This window comes from Sinohyriopsis cumingii, chromosome 15, assembly GCF_028554795.1.
Source record: "Sinohyriopsis cumingii isolate HCF-2022 chromosome 15, ASM2855479v2, whole genome shotgun sequence".
Classification (NCBI taxonomy): domain Eukaryota; kingdom Metazoa; phylum Mollusca; class Bivalvia; order Unionida; family Unionidae; genus Sinohyriopsis; species Sinohyriopsis cumingii.
The window spans coordinates 26,725,002-26,748,956 of NC_142975.1; the positions used below are offsets into that span (position 1 = coordinate 26,725,002).

The 23,955-nt window shown below is 33.8% G+C and overlaps 1 protein-coding gene across 4 annotated transcripts in view; it reads left to right on the plus strand.

Annotated features, from left to right (window-relative positions):
- Positions 1-23,656, plus strand: part of LOC149781447 (uncharacterized) — a 42,985-nt gene extending 19,329 nt beyond the window's left edge. For 3 of the 4 annotated variants that reach the window (XM_089935525.1, XM_089935526.1, XM_089935527.1), the window contains 3 exons: positions 7,664-7,954; positions 16,293-16,763; positions 17,338-23,656. In XM_089935525.1, coding sequence (XP_089791651.1) covers positions 7,664-7,954; positions 16,293-16,763; positions 17,338-18,140 — 1,565 coding nt within the window. In that variant the 3' untranslated portion in view covers positions 18,141-23,656. The remainder of the gene's footprint in view (positions 1-7,663; positions 7,955-16,292; positions 16,764-17,337) is intronic. The other variant, XM_089935528.1, reaches the window with a different exon arrangement.
- The last annotated feature ends 299 nt before the right edge of the window (positions 23,657-23,955 follow it).

Here is a 23,955-nt window from a genome sequence, read left to right on the forward strand (position 1 = left end):
TTTAGATGGCTCGCTAAGTTTTAGGCCTTTTGAAAAATGCACCTATCAGTAGGTCAAATGTGAAGGTCACTGAGACTGAAAGTTGAAAAGTGATTTCTGCAGAATAACAGGACTTCTGTGTCTTGACCAAATTTTGTGGATGGCTTGGATCCAAAACAAGAGAGCCACTCATGGATTTCAGATTCAGTGTCAAGATTACAGTGAATACAACAAGAGCCACTTCTATGGCATAAAAAATGCTTAGTCCGTTAGTAGCTGGCATGTTTTGGTTACTGGTTTGACTGGCTTGCTTACAAGACACAGGCACTTTTAGTATAGGAATACCCAATTAACAAAAGAGGGTTTTAGATTATTAAAGTGGTAATGTTTACCAGCAAATAATTTACCATTTATGATACTTCTTAAGAACATAATATATGCAAACCAAGACACATGGAGACTAAAGTTCCATTTTTCATTTGTAAGCACAAATTATTCAAGTTTTTTTCTTAAATCCCTTTATCTTCTTTACTATGAACCAATGCTAATAATAGCATAACAAGAGATGTTCTGTTACACTTGACTGCACATGCAAATTATCTTATTTTAATAGTTGAGGAAATGTATTCCTTACTTTAGATAAAGTTAAGAAAATTACTCTAGTTTATTCCATTTTGCAAGAGTCCTGAGATTTTGTATTGCTAATAACTGATATTACTATGCAAGATGCAACTTTTAGGAACTAAAGTAACTTTGATAATGAAGTGCCTAAAAAGTATTACCGGTTCGTTTTTTTTTTCAACACCATTTTTATACAAACTGGATGACATTGATGACCATGTATGTGTCCATCTGAACATGAAACATGTCAACAAGATGCATCTTAATAAATACTTTAACCTCATCTTAAAAGTAGATACCTGTATCCCATATTTCACATTTAAAAAACTTGTTCAATTTGACCTTTTTACTGCTCATGTTCTACTCGTTAAATCTAGGTGATTATACACATTCCTCTTAGTACTACCCAAATACCAGGTCACTGTGCCCTATATTTCAAATTTTACAGGTTTAAATAAAGGCGTTGCATTTTGCTCATGACCACATTTGGTTTTGACATGCTCTCTGGATACTATGGATCATGAAACTTGGGGAACCGCTTTATGAGCGATACTCTCTCATTTCAGTTGCAGATCAATATTGACCATATTTTACGCTTCACTGACTTGGGTTAAATTTTGTGCTTGATGTTCATTTCTCAGGCTCTATTCGTCCTAGAATCTAAAAATTGATGATCTGTTACTACCACTTTACAACAGGGCTCATTGTAACCTGTATTTCATCTTTTACTGGGTTTTTGGATGAGTGTTTGCATTTGACTCATGACCACATGAGTCATTCAGTTTGGCATGTTAAATGCATTCTCTCCTTCCTAGAATGATGAAACATGGTTAGTGAATGCATTTTGAGAAGTTCTACATTCTTTTTGCTAGAATAGGTCTTTGCGGACTATATTTCATGCTCACTGACTTTCTTTAAATGTTGTGTTAAAAAAGTCCAAAGTGGACAATAATAATATCTCATCAAGTAGAACTTAAAAACGATATTGATTTTAAGAAACGAATGCAAAAAGAGCAGAGATATATATCTTTGGTTTTATCAACTGATTATAATACCTATGCTTTGATATGATTGAAAAGAATATTCCTTTTTATTGTTATTTTTCTTTCTTTTATTCCCTGTCACAGTAGATAAGTAGATAGTGGGTTGGTAGGTAGGTAGCTACACAGTATGTTAACTCAGCACAATGTGACTGACCATAAAGAGCCAGTTAAAGCAACATTTTTTATTTTAAAATGATTTGAAGGTGAAATGTCTACATAAAAGCAACATTTTATATTTTAAAATGATTTGAAGGAGAAATGTCTACATAAAAGAGTGCAAAACAATTGTTAGTTAGAAATGGGGACAGGATCACTTTAGCCTGAATTTATTTTCTGCATGATAATATTTACAGTGGCTATTGGGAACTAGTGAATGTAGTGGTTAACTATGTACTCATTGATTACGCTCTGGTTTTCATGGAATAATGTTTGTGGGGGTAGAGGGAGTCAGAGTTTGTTGAGGCTTAATCCATACATGCCAACCATCGTGCATTTGCTGTAATCATTACACTTTTTTCACCAGATTATGCCAGTCTGTATATGAATTATGCCTTTTTGGTACATTAAAAATAAGAATTAAAAAGAAGCAATATAAAGTTGTTTTTGTCATTTTTGTTATCATCTGTTTAATTCCACTGATATAAATTTGAAAATATTCTTTAAAAGGTGACTGTTGCATGAGAATAGCAGAGTATTTTCCTTATTTGCGATTTACAGCAACTGTAAATGACCTATTTCAAAGAAAACAGGCAGGTTTCTTCATATGTTAACTTTGCCACACACATTCATTTCATTAATAAGCTAGTTAAGTTGTGAACCAGTTTGTACTTCTAAAGAAAATGGAAAATGGCAGCAAATGTTAAGTGAAACGCTTTATGGTGTGAGTTGTGGATGTTATATAATGGAAAATGTTAGAGCAGATGGATCTTTTCAAACTTTAAAACATGTCAGATGATAAAAAACAACAAATCAACACTGCTGTACAAACCTTAAAAGAAGTATATTGGAGTAATGTAATACAGCAGTCTGAGCACCAGACCTCATTGCAAATTTCCAGTTCATGATCATTCAGCAGAATTTACACATGTAGAATAGTTAGTGAATGCTGAATATTAATAATGTTTTAGTATATTTTGTGCTTGTGTTCTGGTTCTAATCCATATGGATTTTGCCCTGTGTGACAAGAATTTTGAGTAGCTGCAGAAACAAAGATAAACAAAGACATATAACTGGTTTGAAAATTATGATTCCACATTGTAGAATATAGTGTAAACTTTGAGAACCAAAGTGCAAGATTTAAAGAGGATCTCTATCTTGTGACATAAAATTGTAACCATGTTGCAGTGAGTTTACGTGTTTGTGATTCAGATTTTAATGTAACCGTGTTGCAGTGAGTGTACATGTTTGTGATTCAGATTTTAATGTAACCGTGTTGTAGTGAGTGTACGTGTTTGTGATTCAGATTTTAATGTAACCCTTTTGCAGTGAGTGTACGTGTTTGTGATTCGGATTTTAATGTAACTGTGTTGCAGTGAGTGTACGTGTTTGTGATTCAGATTTTAATGTAACCCTGTTGCAGTGAGTGTACGTGTTTGTGATTCGGATTTTAATGTAACTGTTGCAGCGAGTGTACGTGCTTATGATTTGAATTTTAATGTAGCTTTCACAATTTTTCAGTCACACTTGACAATGAAACATATGGGTGGTGTTAAAGAAAAGAAGAAGGTTGTAGCCTTACTTTGATGTCAAGTAACGGAGACATTTTACACACATTAATAAATAATTGGGTAAAATGACAATTTTGGGACCCAGTTTTCTTTACTAAAGGATTGGTGGTTGCAGGACTGTAATGTTTGTCCAGATTTTAGACGTCCCTTTATTATTTCTAAAACAGACCTAACTAAATTTCAAGTGGACAAACAAACCTTTTTAAAAAAGAAATTGGATGCATTTAACTTTTGCATTTTGGGTAGGCAATGTGCAACAAAAACATCAAATTTTCACCCATCTGCTCCTGCACTGGCCTGATGGCCAGATAACAAGAAAACTGTCTCTTCTACCCAAATTTTAAGTGAAAACAAGAAAAGCTCCCAGCCTTAAATGAGTTAACAATACATTTGACTGACATCACAAAATTTGAATATTTCTTGCATAATTCTTTGTTTCTGCAATAAGTGTTCAAAAGTTACAAAAACATTCTTATTTTGGACACAGTTTTTCAGACATTCAAATCCTGTCCATCAATGAATGATGAAACATTGAGGTTTATATTTGCTGTCTTCCACATTTTCAGAAAGAAATAACATTTTATTAGTTTATTAGGGTAAATATAACAGAATGAGCAACTCTTGGTGTTAAAGTGGTGTTAAGTGACTTTGAAAAATGACTTGACTGTGTTTTCCTAGTTGTATCAGTGAGCAATACCACTTATATCATTTGAGTATTCTGTTATGTTCCCTCACTGACCTGAAATTATAATTTGAAATAATCAACGAGCATAATGTGGCTAAAATAAAGAAACATGAATCCAGTCATTGTCAAATTCAATCTATTTCATAATTCAAATACATATCTCTTTACAAATTGTTATTTAGTTTTGAAAATGCACAGGTTTTGGTTAAGTTTTTTTTTTTATAATATATTTAATCAGAGACACAGTTTAATGAAAAACATGCCCCAGTATTCATATATATTGAATCAACTGCATGCTATAATTAACTACAACTCACCTGTACATCTTACTTATTGAAAGCCATCCATACTTCAACATACGAATCAAGCACAGTATACACAGTATGTATCTTGGGTGAAATAAATAATCACTTGAGTTTACATGGCTTAAGTGTTCACAAATACTAAGTGACACATGTATTCCAAATCCTAATGTAGATCATGATGTAGACTTTACATCAAAACAATGAGGATTTTGTACACATATATCTTTGCCTTACAGAAATAAACATCCATCATAATTGAAAACAGTCTGGGTAAGAATGAGGACTTAATGAAATAGCTGGTTTGTGTTCCATTGGACTGGTTTTTGTTTTAGTATAAATATGTGTGAATTTACCCTGTGCTTTAAGTACCCTAGCTATCTTTAAACTTTATTAAATATAGATTAGACATTCCATACCACTTTATTCTCCCAAGGGGTTAAATCTTCCTGCAGTTGCCACTATTGACTAATCACTGTATTTATTCTTAATTATTTGCTGCTTTGTGTACTTCTTTGTGACAATTTTAATGTTGGCACCTGTGTTCACGTATATTGCAGTATATATGCCAAAAGCGACTCTTTTAAGTTTGATAACAGACCAGTGACACCTTTGTACCCGGTGACAGAAGTGTCAAATTTATTTAATGCAAGTAACAGTTATGCTTGGCATGCATACAGATGAAGGACCCAATCCTGCCTAAGAACGTGAAGTGCATGCCTTTATTCATCAAGGATATTGCTTCTTTTTATGGGTAGAAATATAAACACAGTTTCATTGCAGAAAAAAGAACACAGCATCTAAAATGTTTAGCAGCATATACAAAACTTTTGATAATTAACTGAATAGAGTACAGATGGATATAAATATTATGAATATTTATATCTGAACTTTATCGTATGCTCATTTGTTTTCACCATTAACTTGACATTGTTAGAATCATGCAGAATTTTTCCATACTGCATGGTGTCATATTGCACCACACATGTGGCTAAAAATAGCATCCTGTATTTGGAATTACTTTGTAAACAATGTACGCTCATGAAGTAGACATTTAGCATTTGGTTGATTAGATTTTTGTGTGGATGAACTTGACAAGCTGTGTCATCCATTTAAAAGTTCACTGAGTCACAGATGAAACTTGCAAAAAAGCAAACAAATGAGTGTAATAATGTCCACAATAAATTGAGAGATTCATTATTAAAAATACTATTCTGATCATTTAAAGAGTTATTTATGAGAAATGCTTGTAACTTTTTACAAATAGAATGGTTCAGACTATGACCAGTGCTCTCTAAAGTCTATAACAATAGGATAGAAAAGAATACTGAAGCCAAGGGCTATCACATATCTGTCACATAATACCATTTTACAAGTCAGTCAAAATACTAAATTTGAGAAAAGAATGGAGCTGAAGGTTTTGATTGAAAACTAAGAGCCTCAGACCTCATATGCCAAGATGATGAAGAAGTCTTATTTCTGTTAGCTGTCACTTGATAGATACATTGCAAATTTTCCCGTTCAAGTTTTTTAATACAATGTGCAATGTTTGGACTTAGAGAAGTGAGAGCAGTGATAGAAACCAGAGTAGTGAGAGTAGTGATAGAAACCACACAGGTCATGTACTTAGCTGGTATCCTTCCAACAGCAAGCATGCAAGTGACTGGGCATAAACATGTCTTCTTTAGCTGTTTTTAGAAGTAGCAATAAAATATACCTACATTTTTTGCATCTTGAATTTCCTCAAAATGTACTTTCTTAGTTCTGCAAATCGAATTACATTGTCCATGTCATTTGTTCCAAACCATGATAGGCCTGCACATTGCAGAATTGTGCTGTAGTTTCATCAGCCTTTTCAACAGAAATCACATTCTCCTTACTGCACTCAAGATAGTCCATAGCATCTTTTGATAATTCAGTTAAAGGAATTAACATTTTTTGTACATTATGATTCCAAAACTCAATGACAAAACTGAGTTGTGGTTAAGTCAGTGTCAGTTCACTGCTCAAATCACATGTGCATCACACCGAATTGACTCAGCTAATAAATCCAGTCCATCACAAGCAGAAAAGCAAAATTGAGTTGGATCAACAGAAAAACAAAATTCATCCATTCCAGACTAACTAGAAAAGTTGTTTCAATGTGCATTCATTCAAAATAGGACTCTAAATTTCAATTTTAAGTAGACCAAAATGAGAATCTTTTTAAAACTAATGTTGACCTTGTGACAAAGTTCAAAGGTTGTGCTGGGTGGTGCAATGTACACATTAATATTGTTACTGTGTATTGATGACTTTAATGTTGTGTGTTTATTTTGGAATACAGGATAAATTCAGTTACTTTGTTTCTTGTAGTGTATTCTTTTATTATTGAGCCTTAGGTAGGAACATGAAATGAGTATATAATGAAAGGGTTACTGCATTTGTATGGGAAAATATGAAACCGTTTTTTTCAAGCTAATACTGCACTCCCAAGATCATGCAGTCTTACTCATAAAAAACTCATTCATATTCGGATGCAGTAACCTATAAATATATCTTTGAAATTGAATGGGTATGGCATGTATTTTATTTTTAAATTTCCATTCAGGTATTACCATTACTGGTTTTTCTGATAAAGATTCAGGTAAATAGGGGTATCTAAAGTATAGCAAGCAAAATGGCATGAAAACTCTCTCACTCTCTCTCTCTCTTTCATGAAAGCAAACAAACTACATTCACTCATTTGCATTACAATCATATCTGGTCATTGGGACATGATTTCTCAGAATATCAATATGTAAGAACATAGGCATGATCTGTGTAATAGTTATCCATTTTTCAGCTTATCTAGTGCTATGTACACTATATATATGTATGTGTGTGTGTATCAGCATATTCGTTACCATACATTTTACAAGTGCATAATGCTTTAGAACAATTATGTTGGAACATTAAGATATTTGTGAATTTAATATTGCTTTTTTTTATTACATTTTATATTTATTTTTGTTTCAGCATGTGATCACTTTCCAAACATGATAATTAATATTTTCACACATTATTTATCGTACTTCAAAAATTAAAGTTTTTTAGGGTGTGTAAAAGCTTAAGTGAAATAGGGTAAATGCAATTTGACAGAGATGGTGCCTCTACAAACTTAGTAACTGATGACAAAGATGGTGCCTCTACAAACTTAGTAACTTATAAAACCTTATGATAAGCATATAAACTTCACATTTCTGTAGCACTTAGTTCCATTATACAGTGGTACATGGTTATTTATCACTAGTGTGTGTATTGTGAAATAAATGTTTGTTCTTTCAGAAGGTCAACCTGGCAGTGAAGGAATGCAAAACCAGTCTCAGAAGAACAGGTCTAATGAACACAACCACAAATCGTTGTCTGTGAATGGTTTGGAGTCAAATTTAGACACTAACAATACATCAGACTTAATGCATTCAGAACAACAACGTGATGCCATTTCTGGAGGGGGTGATAGCAACAGTGGTCAGATGGTGATTAGTGACAAACAAGTCCCTTGTGTGAACCAACAGCCAAGAGACATGATTTGCTCTAATAAAGGTTCAGTCATGCCACTTTCTAACGAAATGAATGGTGAGGAAAAGTCAAGTTGAGTTGTCCTTCACCCAAACTCTTTTTCGGGAAGTCCTAAAAAGCATACCATGTTATGGATAAGTTCATCTTGTACTGGATAAATTATGCAAAAGACTTCATAAAAATCAGCAAGTTTAATACAGAACTACTTTATGTTAGGGTATATTTTTTAAAATCACATTATCGTTAGGAGTAATGTAGTAATTTGAGGTGTTAATGATCAAAGACACAAGTTCAGTTCATCGTTTTATTTACCGTCACTTACATCAGACAGAGGGATTAGGAAATCATTGATAATCAAGATTTTGAACCCTGAAATGAATGCAAAAGGTGTTATATAAACCCCATCCTGTCCATTATAAACATACACCATTAACACCCAGGCTTCTCCATTATGCTGAAATGGACATAAAAATATGCATATGTTTTTTGTATTGATGCTTAAAAAAAAGTTTAGCAGCCTTGGGGATGCATACTTTTTTGGCAAACCACACTATATATAACATATTTGACAATAAATACAGTCTCAAAAGAAGCGTCCTCAATTTCCAGTTTAATATAATACAAAATAATGACCTATATGATTTGACCATAAGTCTTACTGAAATTATACTTATAGTATGGAATAATAGCAAAAAATATGAAAACATGATTTTAATGGTAATAGCTATAATGTTTTTCAACAAACAAAATATGTAGAAGGTGAAAGGAACAAGTCAATCAACTTCTAAACATTATTCGGTCAGCACAGAAGAATACAATGGAATATTCAAATCCATTCTTTTTCTGGAATTCCAAAATCAAAGAAGTATATAAACATGGAGAAAGAGGGATAAAAAGAAAATAGGTAAGGGAAAGGAGACTGTTTGATGCTGAAGGTATCAAATTTATCACTGTTACTCAAACAATAAACATCTCAGTAATTAGTAACATGAAATGATAAACATTTCAGTAATCAGTAACATGAAATGATAAACATCTCAGTAATCAGTAACATGAAATGATAAACATCTCAGTAGTCAGTAGCATGAAATGATAAATATCTCATTAGTCAGTAACATGAAATGAAAAACATCTCAGTAATCAGTAACATCAAAAATGATAACCATCTCATTAATCAGTAACATGAAATGATAAACATCTCATTAATCAGTAACATGAAATGATAAACATCTCAGTAATCAGTTGCTAAAGTACTCTACTATTCAATGCATCAAAAATTGATGAAAAGTGTTGGTATTTACATTATTTGGTGAATTAATGGTAATTTGTGAATTAAGTCAATATGACTTTCACTACCCTGAATTGTCAGACAAGTAATATGTATAACAATAATCATTAAAAATGATGTCAGCTAGTTTGTGGCTGAGGCACATACTGAAATACAGTGTAAGGTATAGTGGACACAGATTTTTACATATTTACATGAGCACAGTACACACCTCATGGATTTCAGAAAATGCACATTACAATCTATGCTGTGTCCTCCATGGACCTAGTATAGTGGTCATCTTCTATGTCCATGACATGGATGGATTAAGTTTTATTGTCCCAACTGGAAAGTTGCAGCCAAACAAATAAGGCTGTAGTGATCTTCCACTCTGTCATGTATAACCTACCTGCCAGCTGGCCTCAGTAGACAGTGCCGAGTAATTTTTTTAGCTCATCTCTGTGAAGCAGAGGTGTCATGGTACTATTCCCACCACTGGCATCAGCATTCATATTGATTTAATCATATACATGTGTAGGCAGGTTTGGAGTGGGTTTCACTGCAAATACCCCTGCATAGGGGGCAAAAGGGGCTTGCTTTTAACATGCATGCACATTAGTTTTACATTCATGTTGCATTAAGCTCATGTGCGTTGCACCAAGTATACATTGTATCATCACCCATTTAATCTTTCATGGCAGATCTGCCATTTAACACCAGTATTCAGTCTGTTATTTCATATCATACAGCTAAAATTTCCTTATTTAACACCCAATCTGGAACTACTTTTACAACTTTAAATATTTATTTAATAATAGTCCACTTTTAAAATATTGGGAATGATTTATGCCATATGTTTTAAATTATTGTAAAATGTCAACACACATTTGTAATTTTAAGAAATGCAGTCTTATTGGGTGATAATGGCCGCTTTTGCCATATGGGGGAGTACTATAAGCAGCGATGAGCAGTTAATGGGCTTTTAATGGTATGTAATACTCACAGACAAATCATAGTTAGTTGACAACAATATTTTGGACAGAATATTTGACAATGAGATATCAGATGAAGCTGTTATGCAAAGTGACATCAAACATATGAGAGAGAGAGTACTGTTTCATTGAAATCAGGGGCCCCGAGTGGCCGAGTGGTCTAAAGCGCTGTCTGTTACGGATCACTGCCATCTCACCTCTGTCTGCGCCAGTTCAAGTCTCAGATTCAGCCAATGTGGGTATGTGAGAAAGCTTGCCAGTAGCTTCTCGTGGGTCAATGGATCTTTCCGGGGTTTTCCCGGGTTCTTCCTCCACCATTAATACTGGCCGCCATGTATAGCCTATCGTGTGCTGAAAAATGGCATTAAACCCCACAACAACAACATCACTGAAATCATGTATTGAAAGTTCAAAATCCAGAGAAATTAGGAAAGATTCAGGGAATCATGTCAAGATCAACAGATAATTAAGGGATAGTAACTGTGGCTACAGCGTTTGAACTTCAAACGAGTTTGTTAATAGCCACAAAGTGCTGAATTCTGAAGTTTATTTTTCAAGCACTCTTCATGCTAGAATCGTCAAACTTGATGTTTATATGCACCTCTATAGGTACTGCACTTTTACCACAAAATAATGTCACTGTGTCATACATTTCACAATTTATTGGCTTAGGTTAGATTTGTCTATTTAGGTAATTTGTTTGTCTTTTTTTTGCCTCTTACATGTAGAACATTATACCTAGATTCAAAACACTTGGTGAGGGGATGCATTTTGATTGCTACTGTCATGATAAGATTAGGTCACTGTGAGCAATAATAATAATTCTTTATTTAATGATTGTAACTATATTAGAAAACAGATGTACCTAGATTTCCTCAAGGCTTTCTGCTGCTCTTTAACAGTTTTCATGTATGTATCTTGCTAACATTTTTTGTAAGAAAAGCAAACTGATAATATTTAACAAAAGAACAACCAAGTCATATGACTTTACATTACTGTGAACAAATCATATTGAAACAGAACTTAGATGATAATGTCCAAAGACAAAACAGAATAGAAACAGGATTTTACACACATAAAAATAAGATTGAAACAGAACATAGATTAGCGTGTCCAAAGACAGAACAGAAACTGGGTTTTACAAAGTTATAATGACATATATTAATCAATCAAAATGAAGCTTCAAATATAAGAGATATTTTTCTTTAAAACTTTAAACAAAGTAGCTGATCTAACTAATGTGGGCAAAAAATTCCAAATCTTTGTTCTAGAATATGTAAAACTACATCAAAATACTTGTAGATCAGTATTTTGTTTTGCAAATTTCATGTAACCTTTGTGAGGTCAACAGTAAACTATATTACCCATGATTATCATCAAATTTGATATGGTAATGCTTGTTACAGTGTATACATTTGTAGATCAGTAGTGCCTTTGGGAATTTATTTTGTTTCATATATTTGGAGTCATTCCTGTTCATGGAAAAAAATTGATTGTTGAAAAATGCATTAAGAATCAGATCAGTCACTCTCTTTTTTGTTTCGTGCTTATTCTTTCTTACTAACTCTTGGGGCATTTTTCCCATAATATCAAAGTGTTCAGTAATTTGCAGAATGTAGGCAGTATAGTACATTAATCTAGTTTGCATGAGTAGGTATAAGTAAGCATAACTTTACTTGATGAGAGATCTACTAACATAGTCAATCTGTTTGACCCACTTTAAATCACGCCTAAAGGTTTTTCTTCCTTAACATTTTCAATGCATTGATCACTTGTTGCCATATTTGCTTTTTAGGTGTGGCTATTACAATGCATTTTGCTTTTGTTTCACTTATAACTGTTTTATTTTGTTTGGACCACATTTCATTATTTCCTATGTCAGAGTCTATAGGGTTACAACAGTACTTACATCACTGCCTGAAGCTGTAATAGAAGCATTATCAGTAAATAAGTCTTTGTTTGTGTGCTGTGTCCAATGATGAAGGTCATTGATGAAATAAGAAACAGCAATGGGCCTAATTTAGACACAGGAGGAACACAATGATAAATTTCCATTGAACTAGATCAAAAAGTTCCAATCGCAATATTACCAAATTTGCCCAGTATATTGGGAAACAATAAAATAATTTTTAAAAATTCTGTCACAAATGTACGGTGAATTTTTTTTACCTAGATCATTTGTCCCAAGATTTAGGAAATGAAGTAAATTGTATTCAGTTTATGCATCCCCCACACTGCTTGCTACAATAAAATAGATAAATAAAACACTTATTTGATAATAATATGAAAGAAACAAACCTTTTACTGTATCATTTATTCACATTTGTGTTCTTCATGAGCAGTGTATTAAAGGCAAAAATATATCCACAAACTTGGTATCGGTAGGGTATGCATCCATAGTGTGTATCACATTTGTCAGCTAACATGACACATTCATCATTAACATGAATATAGAGAAACAAATTGTGTTTGGTTGTCCTCAGAGGTTTGAATGGTATCAGACTGAAAACTGGATCCAACAAAATCACAAGAGAAAGAGAATGAAATATCAACACATTGCTTTAAGGCACCTGTCATTCATGCACGACACAGTGTAAGGTACAAAATATCCAAGAGTGTATTATATCCAGGTTAACAATATGGCAATATATCACCAATAAAAACCATTATTAGAAAGTACATTAACTGTGAGTGCCTTTGAGTTGGCATTTTTAGGATGTTGATGTAACTCTCAGTGCCTTTGAGTTGGCATTTTTAGGTTGTTGATGTAACTGCAGGTGTGTTTGAATTGGCATTTTCAGGATGTTGACATAATTGTCAGTGCCTTTGAGTTGGCATTTTTAGGATGTTGATGTAACTGTTAGTGCATTTGAGTTGGCATTTTTAGGATGTTGATGTAACTGTCGGTGCATTTGAGTTGGCATTTTTAGGATGTTGATGTAACTCTCAGTGTCTTTGAGTTGGCATTTTTAGTTGATGTAACTCTCAGTGTCTTTGAGTTGGCATTTTTAGGTTGTTGATGTAACTGCAGGTGTGTTTGAATTGGCATTTTTTGGATGTTGATGTAACTCTCAGTGCCTTTGAGTTGGCATTTTTAGGTTGTTGATGTAACTGCAGGTGTGTTTGAGTTAGCATTTTTAGGATGTTGATGTAACTGTCGGTGTGTGTGAGTTGGCCTTTTTAGGATGTTGATGTAACTGTAAGTGCATTTGAGTTGGCATATTTAGGATGTTGATGTAACTGTCAGTGCCTTTGCGTTGGCATTTTTAGGTTGTTGATGTAACTGCAGGTGTGTTTGAGTTAGCATTTTTAGGATGTTGATGTAACTGTTGGTGTGTTTGAGTTGGCCTTTTTAGGATGTTGATGTAACTGTAAGTGCATTTGAGTTGGCATATTTAGGATGTTGATGTAACTGTCAGTGCCTTTGAGTTGGCATTTTTAGGATGCTGATGCAACTGCAGGTGTGTTTGAGTTAGCATTTTTAGGATGTTGATGTAACTGTCAGTGCATTTGAGTTGACATTTTTAGGTTGTTGATGTAACTGCAGGTGTGTTTGAGTTAGCATTTTTAGGTTGTTGATGTAACTGCAGGTTCATTTGAGTTGGCATTTTTAGGATGTTGATGTAACGGTCAAAGCCTTTGAAGTTGGCATTTTTAAGATGTTGATGTAACTGTAAGTGCCTTTGAGATGAGCTGCAGTACCCTTCTGATTCAGATGAATGTGATTGCTATGATAGTTTTCATGTCATACACCACCATCAAATTTAGAATGGACTCATATTTGCTGATGAGAAGCAACCCAAAGTTTTAGCACAGTCTGCAGAAGTTAATGGACTGTCCACATCGGCATCACCATATAGATTTTTGCCATGTTTGCAGTTAGACTTTCAGTCTTTCTCCATTGTCTCTTGTGTGATACTACAGTTATAATCAAATTGATTAAGCCACTGACAGTCACCATCACTGTCTCGTATGGAGTTAAATGAATCTTTATCAAAGCCTAGGTTATTCTGATTTTGGTTACTCTGAGTGTAAACAAGAGTGTTTCTTAAACTATGAATTTTTATTCCTTTTAGTAGTGATGAGTCATTGAGACAAGTCTTTCTCCCAAGGCTGACTTTCTGGATCTTTGGTAATGTGGGCTTGGGTTTTGATCTTTTGCTTTCAGGTTAGTTTGCTGAATTGCTGTCTGCGCATGTAGTTTGCTGCTGATGACGATGTGTGTTTTCTTAATTATACAATCTATCTTTATGATTTGAACTGACATTTGACTATTTTCTCTTTTGCTCCTTCTGGTACAGGTGTTGTTTGTAAATCATTGGAGTATGTATTGGTGCTTATTTGTGCACAATCATCCTTCAGGTCTCTCATTGATCCCACTGTATTGGTTAATTGTTTTTTGGAGTAGTTCTATTCGGCTTTTTAAGACACTAATGGTGTCATGTAATTTAGACATCTATGTGTATTGTGAAATCAGAAGTGTTTTGATGCACATGTAAATTCATTGTATGTTAATTGTTTGACATTAGAGCTGCTTTTGTTTGTAGAGTTAATATGTGTGGATGCTCTTGGCTGAGATGTGAAAACCTTAGGACTTGCTTCCTCACCAAGGTTATCATGTGATGTAATAAAGTAACCATAGCATGTTTCCTGGACTCTGTATATGCATTGTGTTTGTTGGTTAAAAAAAGTAACAGTCACCTGAACATGAGCACTCACAATACATCCATTTTGATGATTTTCAGCTTGAAAGTTCCAAGTATTGTGATGTTCTTGTATGAAAGCTACCACTTATGAGGCCTGACTTTTACGGCTACAATTCAGAGTGAAAAAGCTTTGTGTGGAATCCATATTAGGAGTCTTCACAATCATCAATGTCACTCATATTGTTACAGACATTACTGACCTTGCTATTTTCCAGAATGGTCTGTTTAACAGGATATTAATATCCTTTAAGGAGAACCTGAGACTAAGCTAGAAATGTGCAATATTCACTCATAGTCTAATTGCTATTTACAGTACGTACTCAAAACCATGAGTGGAATATTCAAAATTCTAAACGAAGAATATGTACCACCTTGTTACAAAAGACTATACAGTGTGGCAGTCATTTTGAAATGATATTAAAAGCAGGTCTTTCATAATATAATTCCTCATATATGAATCAATAAATCATTTTGAAATGGTCAGTATTCTTGGTTGTTGTAGCCATGTTGGATTTCTTAACAACTCAAAGATCAACATATTGTCTGAATGAACTGCATAAATATTTAATGCTTTACAAAAAAAAACATGATTTCAGAATAGAAATAAATTCTGTCAGACACACATTGACATAACATCCAGTGGAATTATTTGGAATGAACTAGAGCACCAGACAGTATGAACCTGGAACTGATGTAGATCAAACTTTGCAGGTGTTCATCTTGGGTCCTCAATTTTTTTTTATTTAAAATTCTTTAATGTCTTTTATGCCCAGTCACAATAGGTAGGTAGATATGTTAGTGTTTCACAATACATGTATGTCACAATAAGATAGGTAGATATGTTGGTGTTTTGCAATAATGCACAATATCTAGGTAGATATGTTGGTGTATTTCACAATAATGTATGTCACAATAGGTAGACAGATATGTTAGTGTTTTGCAACATGTCACAATATGTAGGTAGATATGTTAGTGTTTCACAGTATGTCACAATATATAGGTAGATATGTTAGTGTGTTTCACAATATGTCACAATATATAGGTAGATATGTTAGTGTGTTTCACAGTATGTCACAATAGATAGGTAGATATGTTAGTGTGTTTCACAATATGTCACAATATATAGGTAGATATGTTAGTGTGTTTCACAATATGTCACAGTAGGTATGTAGATACGTTAGTATATTTCACAAATATGTCAGCACAGTGCAGAATATGTAATGCCAATAAAAGGTAAACATTGCACATTTTAAAGTCAGTCAAAATTCAGATGTAAAGATAAATGATTGCAAACATACCTTTAGCTAGGAAAGGGGCCAAAATCACTTCTGTTGTAAATTCATTTTTGGCATAATAATGTTTACAAGTGGGTACTGGAGACTAGTGAAAGTGGAGGTGAGCTACATTTATTACACTCTTGTCATCTACAGGGACAGTTGGAAATATTGCTGAAAAGATAGAACTTGAATGTGCTCCTCTTCTACCGGAAGGTAAAGACTACCACGTGTACTTCCTGTACCGGACAAAGTCATTGGACAAAGACTGGGTAATTAATGTGGTTAAGCGACTTGAAAGTGAGGGCTTTAAATGTGGTTTTCATGAGCGAGACTTCATGCCGGGACAGACAGTTATTTCAAATATCACCAAGTCTTTGAGAAAGTCCTTAAAAGTGGTATTAGTGATCAGTCCAGACTTTCTTCAGAGTGACTGGACAAAGTACGAGACTGAGCTTGCTAAAGTGTTCAGTATGGAGCAGTCATCCAGCAGATTATGTCTGATTCCAGTCCTCCTTCGTCATTGCAAAGTTCCTGATTGTCTGCAGGACCTGACCTATCTGGATGCACAGGTGGAAGAATACGAATGGTGGCCAAGACTTAAGAGTGCCATTACACACATACCTGGTAAAAGCAGTTTTCCTTTGTTTTCTTGTTTTATAACCTAATTGTTCATCATATAAAAAGTACCTGTTCTTATGATGGACAAGGAAGACAGTTATTTGGAGACCATGCATGTGAATTTGCATTTTCATCTAAGACCAACTATGTAAGAAGCCTTTTAATGAAAAGTCAATCTAAATCCATTCAGCAGAAGTTGCGTTAACAAAATTTTCAAATAGCCACCATACATTAGCAGTTACATTTGATATACAGTAAAATCAACAACATTTTAATTTAGGATCATCTTTAAATCCTAAGTCCTTTTGTGAAAACTACACATTGATAAAGAATCTGTATTAATGACAACTGGATCTCCTATTTCCATAAAAGAGGGGAAAAGGTTAATTTGTCTTTCTTAATTGAATGTGGTGTAAGAAAAAATATTAGACTCATAAAGTTCTCTAGTATGATTTGAGAAAAAGAGGATATAATATAGCAAAGATTCAGAAAACTTCAAGTACTGACAGAAAGACTTTTGAAAGTAGGTATTTATTAAAAAATGTAATTATCAGCTTTCTTACATTTTCTTTACCTTCAGTGCCTGATGTCAGCATGCCCATCTTTTCCCTAAAATGGAGATTTTCAGGAAGGACACACAACAATAAGCACATACCTTGGTTGCTGGATCTTGTATTAAACCCTGATCATGACTTGATTGTCACTGATGGTCGGAACAAAGAGCTGAAAAAATTTTCACTTGAAGGTCAGCTGAAATGCACATTAACATTTAAAACTAGACCAGACTGCCTTGCACTTAGTGATGGATATCTTGTCACGGTAACATTTCCATTAAAAGATGAATTGCATGTGGTAGATACAAAGGGTACATTGTCTGTTGTTTCAACCATACCATTCCAGTATCATTGCAGTGGCATTAACTCCATGAAAGATGGCAGATTGATTATCTGTAGCAGGGAATCAAGATCAGTATTTTTGTGCTCAAACAATGGAAAAATACTACAAGAAATTAAAACTGGCAGCTCAGGGGAAATGCTTTTCAAAAATCCTTCCTACATCGGAGTTGTAGATAACAGAACCATCTGTGTAAGTGACTTTATAACCCAAGAGTTTTTCAAAATCATCATCGAAGATAACAACAAATTTATAATTAAAAAATATAAACTCACTGAACCTCGTGCTTCTTGTGTTGTTGATGGTATGTTATTGGTAGCTTCTTCAAATATCAGAGTGTTTACGTTGGACGGAAATGAGGCAGGAGAGGTAACCCTAAGTGGAGTGCACCATGTACGTGGCCTTGCCTTCAGTGATGAAAAGCGATTGCTTGCAGTCACACACAAAAGTGATGCAGATGAAAAGATCTCTGTGTATCAAATAATGTAACATTAACTGAACATGTGGTTTCATCTGTAAGAAAGAGGCAATCCAAAATGTTTGGCCAATTCAGGCATTGATGTTGTTAAATGTATTTTTTGGCAAGCTAGCAAGACTTGTATTTAACCTTCTGATGTCAGTCTATTATGTGACCATGTGATGTCAGTCTATCATGTGTCCATGTGATGTCAATCTATCATGTGACCATGTGAAGTCAGTCTATCATGTGACCATGTGATGTCATTCTATCATATGCCCATGTGATGTCAGTCTATCATGTGTCCATGTGATGTCAGTCTATCATGCTTTGGAAATTTCAAAAGTCCTTTGTATCTTGATTCTTAATGTGATTAAATCCACAAGATCTGCATAGGGAATTTTGTTTGTAACTGTGATTACAAGTAATTAGATCTGTAACAGTCAATACATATGTAAGGGAGACAACTGTTTCTGCTACAGGTCTCAGACATCTATTCAAATTCAGTCTTTGTCATCATACAGGGTATGTACAATAAACTGTTTAAAGAAAAATAATCTTAATAAACTGATGTAGCATTGCCCATTTTTCCTTGACACATAAAACGGCAGAGAGAAAAATGTATATTTTGCATTACTGTTGTGAAGGTACATTGTCTTTAAATGTCACCTTTAAAACTGCATATGGTACTAGAAGCCCATTTTTCCTTGACACATAAAACGGCAGAGAGAAAAATGTATATTTTGCATTACTGTTGTGAAGGTTCATTGTCTTTAAATGTCACCTTTAAAACTGCATATGGTACTAGAAGTGTCTTTGAAAACCTCACTTGTAATAGCTTGATGTGCTAGTTCTTCATTGTAGTAGTATAAATATCTGCCAGTGCTTCAAAACATTTGATGGCATGTAGCATTATTTTAGGTTTTGTGGTACACATAATAAAATAAAAACAAAACCGGTTGTATTTTCTGACACCATGTTTTACATAATACCAAAAGCTTATGTAATTGTCAAGCAGGTGTGGGAATTTTGCTTTAGTAGCAATACATAATAGTGTTAAGAGTGACCTGCCTTTAAAGCTGTTGAAATCAGGCTTATTGGCATGCCAGGCTTGACAGTTTAATATTGCTTTAAGTTCCCATCGTTATGCATAAATTGAACACACATTTATATCAGACTGAAGCAAGTGATACAAGCCTATTGCCTTCCATCATAAGTTTTTTTTTCTTCAAAATTTCCTTCCATGCAAATCCTGTGAATTTAAATTCATGCTATAGATGTCTTTTTACAATTTCTAAATACAGTGTGGAGTGACGTAACATTAGTAGCAGTAAAATGTCAGTGCTGCATATTGTTTGAAAACAAACTATTCCAAACTGCTATCATTTTACATCTGGCATGTCCTTGATTTACAAGCCAGAACAAAACCCAGATTGCACATAGCAGATGTTCTCACTTAGTATGGTCATGAACACATTACACAACAGATGCTGAAGGTTAGTGAGCAAGTTGAACAGACAGCAAAATTATATGCCTCTATTGTATGTGGGAAACCAGCATATCACAAGCCTCCTAGGAACAACTGCCCCCAGATGTGCCTCCTACACCCTTCACTGACACTGTTGCCCAGGATTATTCCATAACAAGACAGTATGTTTTGGAAGAAATAAACACCACAGCAGTACACCAGCTGAAAAAAACAACCATAAACTAAAATGCAAACGTCAACTAACACACCTGTGAGAATCTCTGATAAAGAGAAAAATATAGAAAAATTAATGAACCAGTTTCCCCAGCCTAAGTGAGATTTTAGCTAAAACATATTGCTCATCTGGTCAATTCTGTCAGGGGTTGATTTAAAACAACCATGCAATACCTGGAGCCAGAATTGACACTCTTGTGTTAAGACAGTTTGAGTGACGCCCACCATTTATCATCCACCATCAACTGCCATCATCTGCACTGGAGGAAATGATTCTTTGGACAAAACAAGTTTGGAGTATTTTGAGGACAAATATGTTCAGCTGAGTATCTGTGATCAAACTGTAAAACTGCTGAACAAATTTTACCATAATGATGATACTGATTTGAGTTACATAAACATAATAATAGAAGGTTGCCAAAAGACTGGGATATTGGATGTATACATATAGATCTGTTTGATATTTTCCATGAGAAAGCAGGATTACCAACTCTGAGGCAGAACTGTGAAAGGGATTCCATCCCTCTGTCTGCATAAGACAGCGAGCATCTCCTGGGAACAATTTCAGATACTTTGAAGTAGTAGAGCATTTTGATAAAGTAGCTTCACTTAGTGGGAAGGGACAGCAGAAAGCTCATGCCTTAGGAAGGAGTTACCAGCAGGCCATTTGTATATACACAAGGAGGGGCCAGTGATCACATAATCCCACACCTTAAAATAAATTGTTTAGGTTGTAACCATAACACAAATGAGTACAGGCATGTGGGTTTATGGGTCATGAATGTAATAACAATTCACGTACGCCCTGAGGTCACACGTAGCCAGAAACATAGTACAGGAGCTGAATAAGGAACAAAGTGATTTAAATGCAGATGTTTCAGCAAGTATAGGCTTGCAAGGAAAAGGCTTTATATAGGACACATTCTTATGCAATGACCTGGTAAAAAAACTGATCAAAGGAAATACAGAATTCAATGTAATTAAAGAAAAAGTGATGTTTTACACAGTGCAAGTAATGGTATTTGTAGTAATGTAAACATGGTTGTAATACTGTCCTTGGAGAGCCTAATAATCACAGTGATGTAAACTGTCATGAATCTAGGACTTTCTGGTAAGGGTTTACAAATAGGTCATTTAAATATTCAGGGTATTTGAGGAAAGATAGATCATTTGAAGCACGTTATTGTTTATAAAAATAATGTTCATCAGCATATAAAAATAATGTTCATTTATTTGGACTGACTCAGAAATGATGTTGACAGAAAATCAGGTGAAAATTTACTGTATGTCAGTGGCTATGATAAATCTTTTCATAGGGATACTTGGAAAGGAGGAAGAGATGGGTTCATTGTGTATGTTAAAACTGGTACTGTTGCCAGTAGAATCAGGAAGACCCCAGAAACTTGGGAAATAAAATCCATTTGGCTTCAGATTACCAGTACTCCAGAAAAAGCTAAGCCATTTGTAGTTGTGTCCAAACCCCCATCATCAAATACTGATTGGTGTCAATAATTTGAACTTTAAATAGATAAAATGTCAAGTGAAGAAAAGAAATTCAGGGTGATATAAACACCTCAGTAATGAAACAGAAAAAAAGAATTCAGCGGATGTTATTGTTTCATTTGGTATGGAGCAACTAGTAAATTAACCCACTAGAGAGACATCTAACCACTTATAAGCCATATTTTTATCAATACAAATGAAAATAATTGGAAAGTATTTGTTTCTAAAATTGGTTTAAGTGACCACTTTGCAGTTTTTCTTGCACGTTAAGTCAATGACAAATCAAAGAAAAATATCCACAACTCCATTACTTACAAATCTTTTCAAAACTTAGATCCTGCTCAGTTCTTGAAAGATCTGAAACAGATTTTATATTGAAGTAAAGTTCAAATTTTTAAAGATGCTGATGATGTTTAGGTTCATGGATGGTTCTTTTCATGGAAACTGTAAACAAATATATCCCTTTAAAAACACACATGGAGAAGAAAAATCACTAGTGAGGGTGGATCACTCCAGAAATTCTAGATGCATTGAAGCAAAGATACCATCTAACATTGGTAGAAAATCAAGTTGAATATAACATTTGGAGGAATCATGTGCATAAAATGATAAGCCAAAAAAGAACACTGCAAAAAAGGGGTGGATAAAAGTAGAAATAACCTTAAGGTTATTTGGAGTGTTTTAATGAGTTTGGTGCAGGAAACTGTTCAAATAAAATTGAAATTTTCTCCCTCAATCATAAGGGCATTGATACTGATAATCCTTGTGACATATCAAATCTTTTTAATAACATTTTTGTTCAAATTGCTGATAAACTTATGGACATAACAATTTCCTCTGATTGTCGAGAATCAGTTTTGTTCTGCAAAACTCCCTAGTGACATAAAGTAAATGAAAAAAGAGTATGATTGTAAAGCCACATGACTTTATATGATTGGACCAAGGCTTCTTAAGGCATCTACACTTGCTATAGGAGAGAGCATAACCTTTATTTACAATCACAATATTGGGTCTAATAAATTTTCACAGACTTGGAAAACTGCCCAGTTAACTAGCTTTATAAAGCTGAAACAAAAAATGATATAAATAACTAAAGACCCATGCATTCTTCCTTGTCTTTCCTTTAAAAACATGTTCATGATTGTTTGTTTCTTTAAAAACTATTTGAACACTTGTAATCAGACCAGCTTTCAACAGAATGGTCATCTTTCTAAAATTAAATGTATCAATTGCGGAGTATCACAGGGCTCTATTCTCATTTTATTTATCAATGGCATATTCCTTTTGATAGGAGAATCAGTTTCTTCCACTAACCTCAATGCAGGTGGCACTATTCAGAGTTGGGTAAAACAAAACTGAATATGAAAAAACAAGATGCTCTTAACAGGTTTAAGTATGGTAAAGGAAAACAGTACGATTATAAATACAGGAAAAGCAAAAGCTCTGCTAGTTACAACAGTACAAAAGAGATAGCCACTAACTCCAAGTTCTATTTGATAATGTTGGCCTGAATATGACTTCTCATGATAAAATTCTTGGTGCATTTGTAGATAACAATCTAACCTAGTCTGCTCAAATTAAATGTTTCCAAAAAAGTTTATTCTTAAATTTGGCAGCTTAAAAAATTAGAACATTGATTTATTTTCAGTTTAGGATCATCTTTTATAAGTATTATATTCAGCCATATCTGGACTGTTATAATGTAATTTGGGGTAATGCTTCTGACTTGAGCATAACAACACTTTTAAGACTACAAAAGAGGGCACTGTTTCTAGATAGATAAGTGTATAGGCAATTTTCAGGACTCTTTGAATGAAATACAGATTTTACCAATGTGTAAAATAATATTCTTTAGAAACAACAAAATTATTGTATAGAGTATATAGAGAATCATTCCTGTTTATCTAAGCAATTCAAAGAAATGAGATAGATTTTATTATACTGGTCCACTTGTATGGAATATATCATTCCCAGTGACAAGGCAGCCTCCTAGCATTACTTCTTTTCATACTCAACATCACCAATTGATGAAATCTCATGACAATCAAAAAGTTAAAGTAAAATAAATACCTCTAATTTTTCTCTACTTGTACATCTTTTTCACAGATGAATATTTTAATCCAGTATGATATTTTATATATTTATACATGCTTACTGGTGCTTGTGCATGTTTTCAGGCTTCAGATTTGCATCAATATTTAGAATACCTCAGTTCTTTAGTGTTAAGCCTAGTTGTATCACCTTGTGCTGTATATGTTGATATATTGTACATAAAAGAAGGCCTCAAGGTACATGAATTCCTGCAGTCAAATTACCTTCTTTAAATAAAATTGTTTACTATTATTTTATTATTATTATTATTATTTTTATTATCATGACAGGACAGTTTTACAAAAGTCAATTTTGACATTCACAGTGTCATTTAAAACGATAAAACTAGGAGAGTACAAGTGGTTTAAAATAATGGTAATTTTATTTATCTTACATGGGCTAATGTTGTCTGTCTTACATGGATTAATTTTGTCTATCTTACATGGGCTAATTTTGTCTGTATATAAAATTGATGGGCTGATTTGGTCTGTATATAAAATACATGGGCTAATTTGGTCTATAATACATGGCTAATTTTGTCTATCTTACAT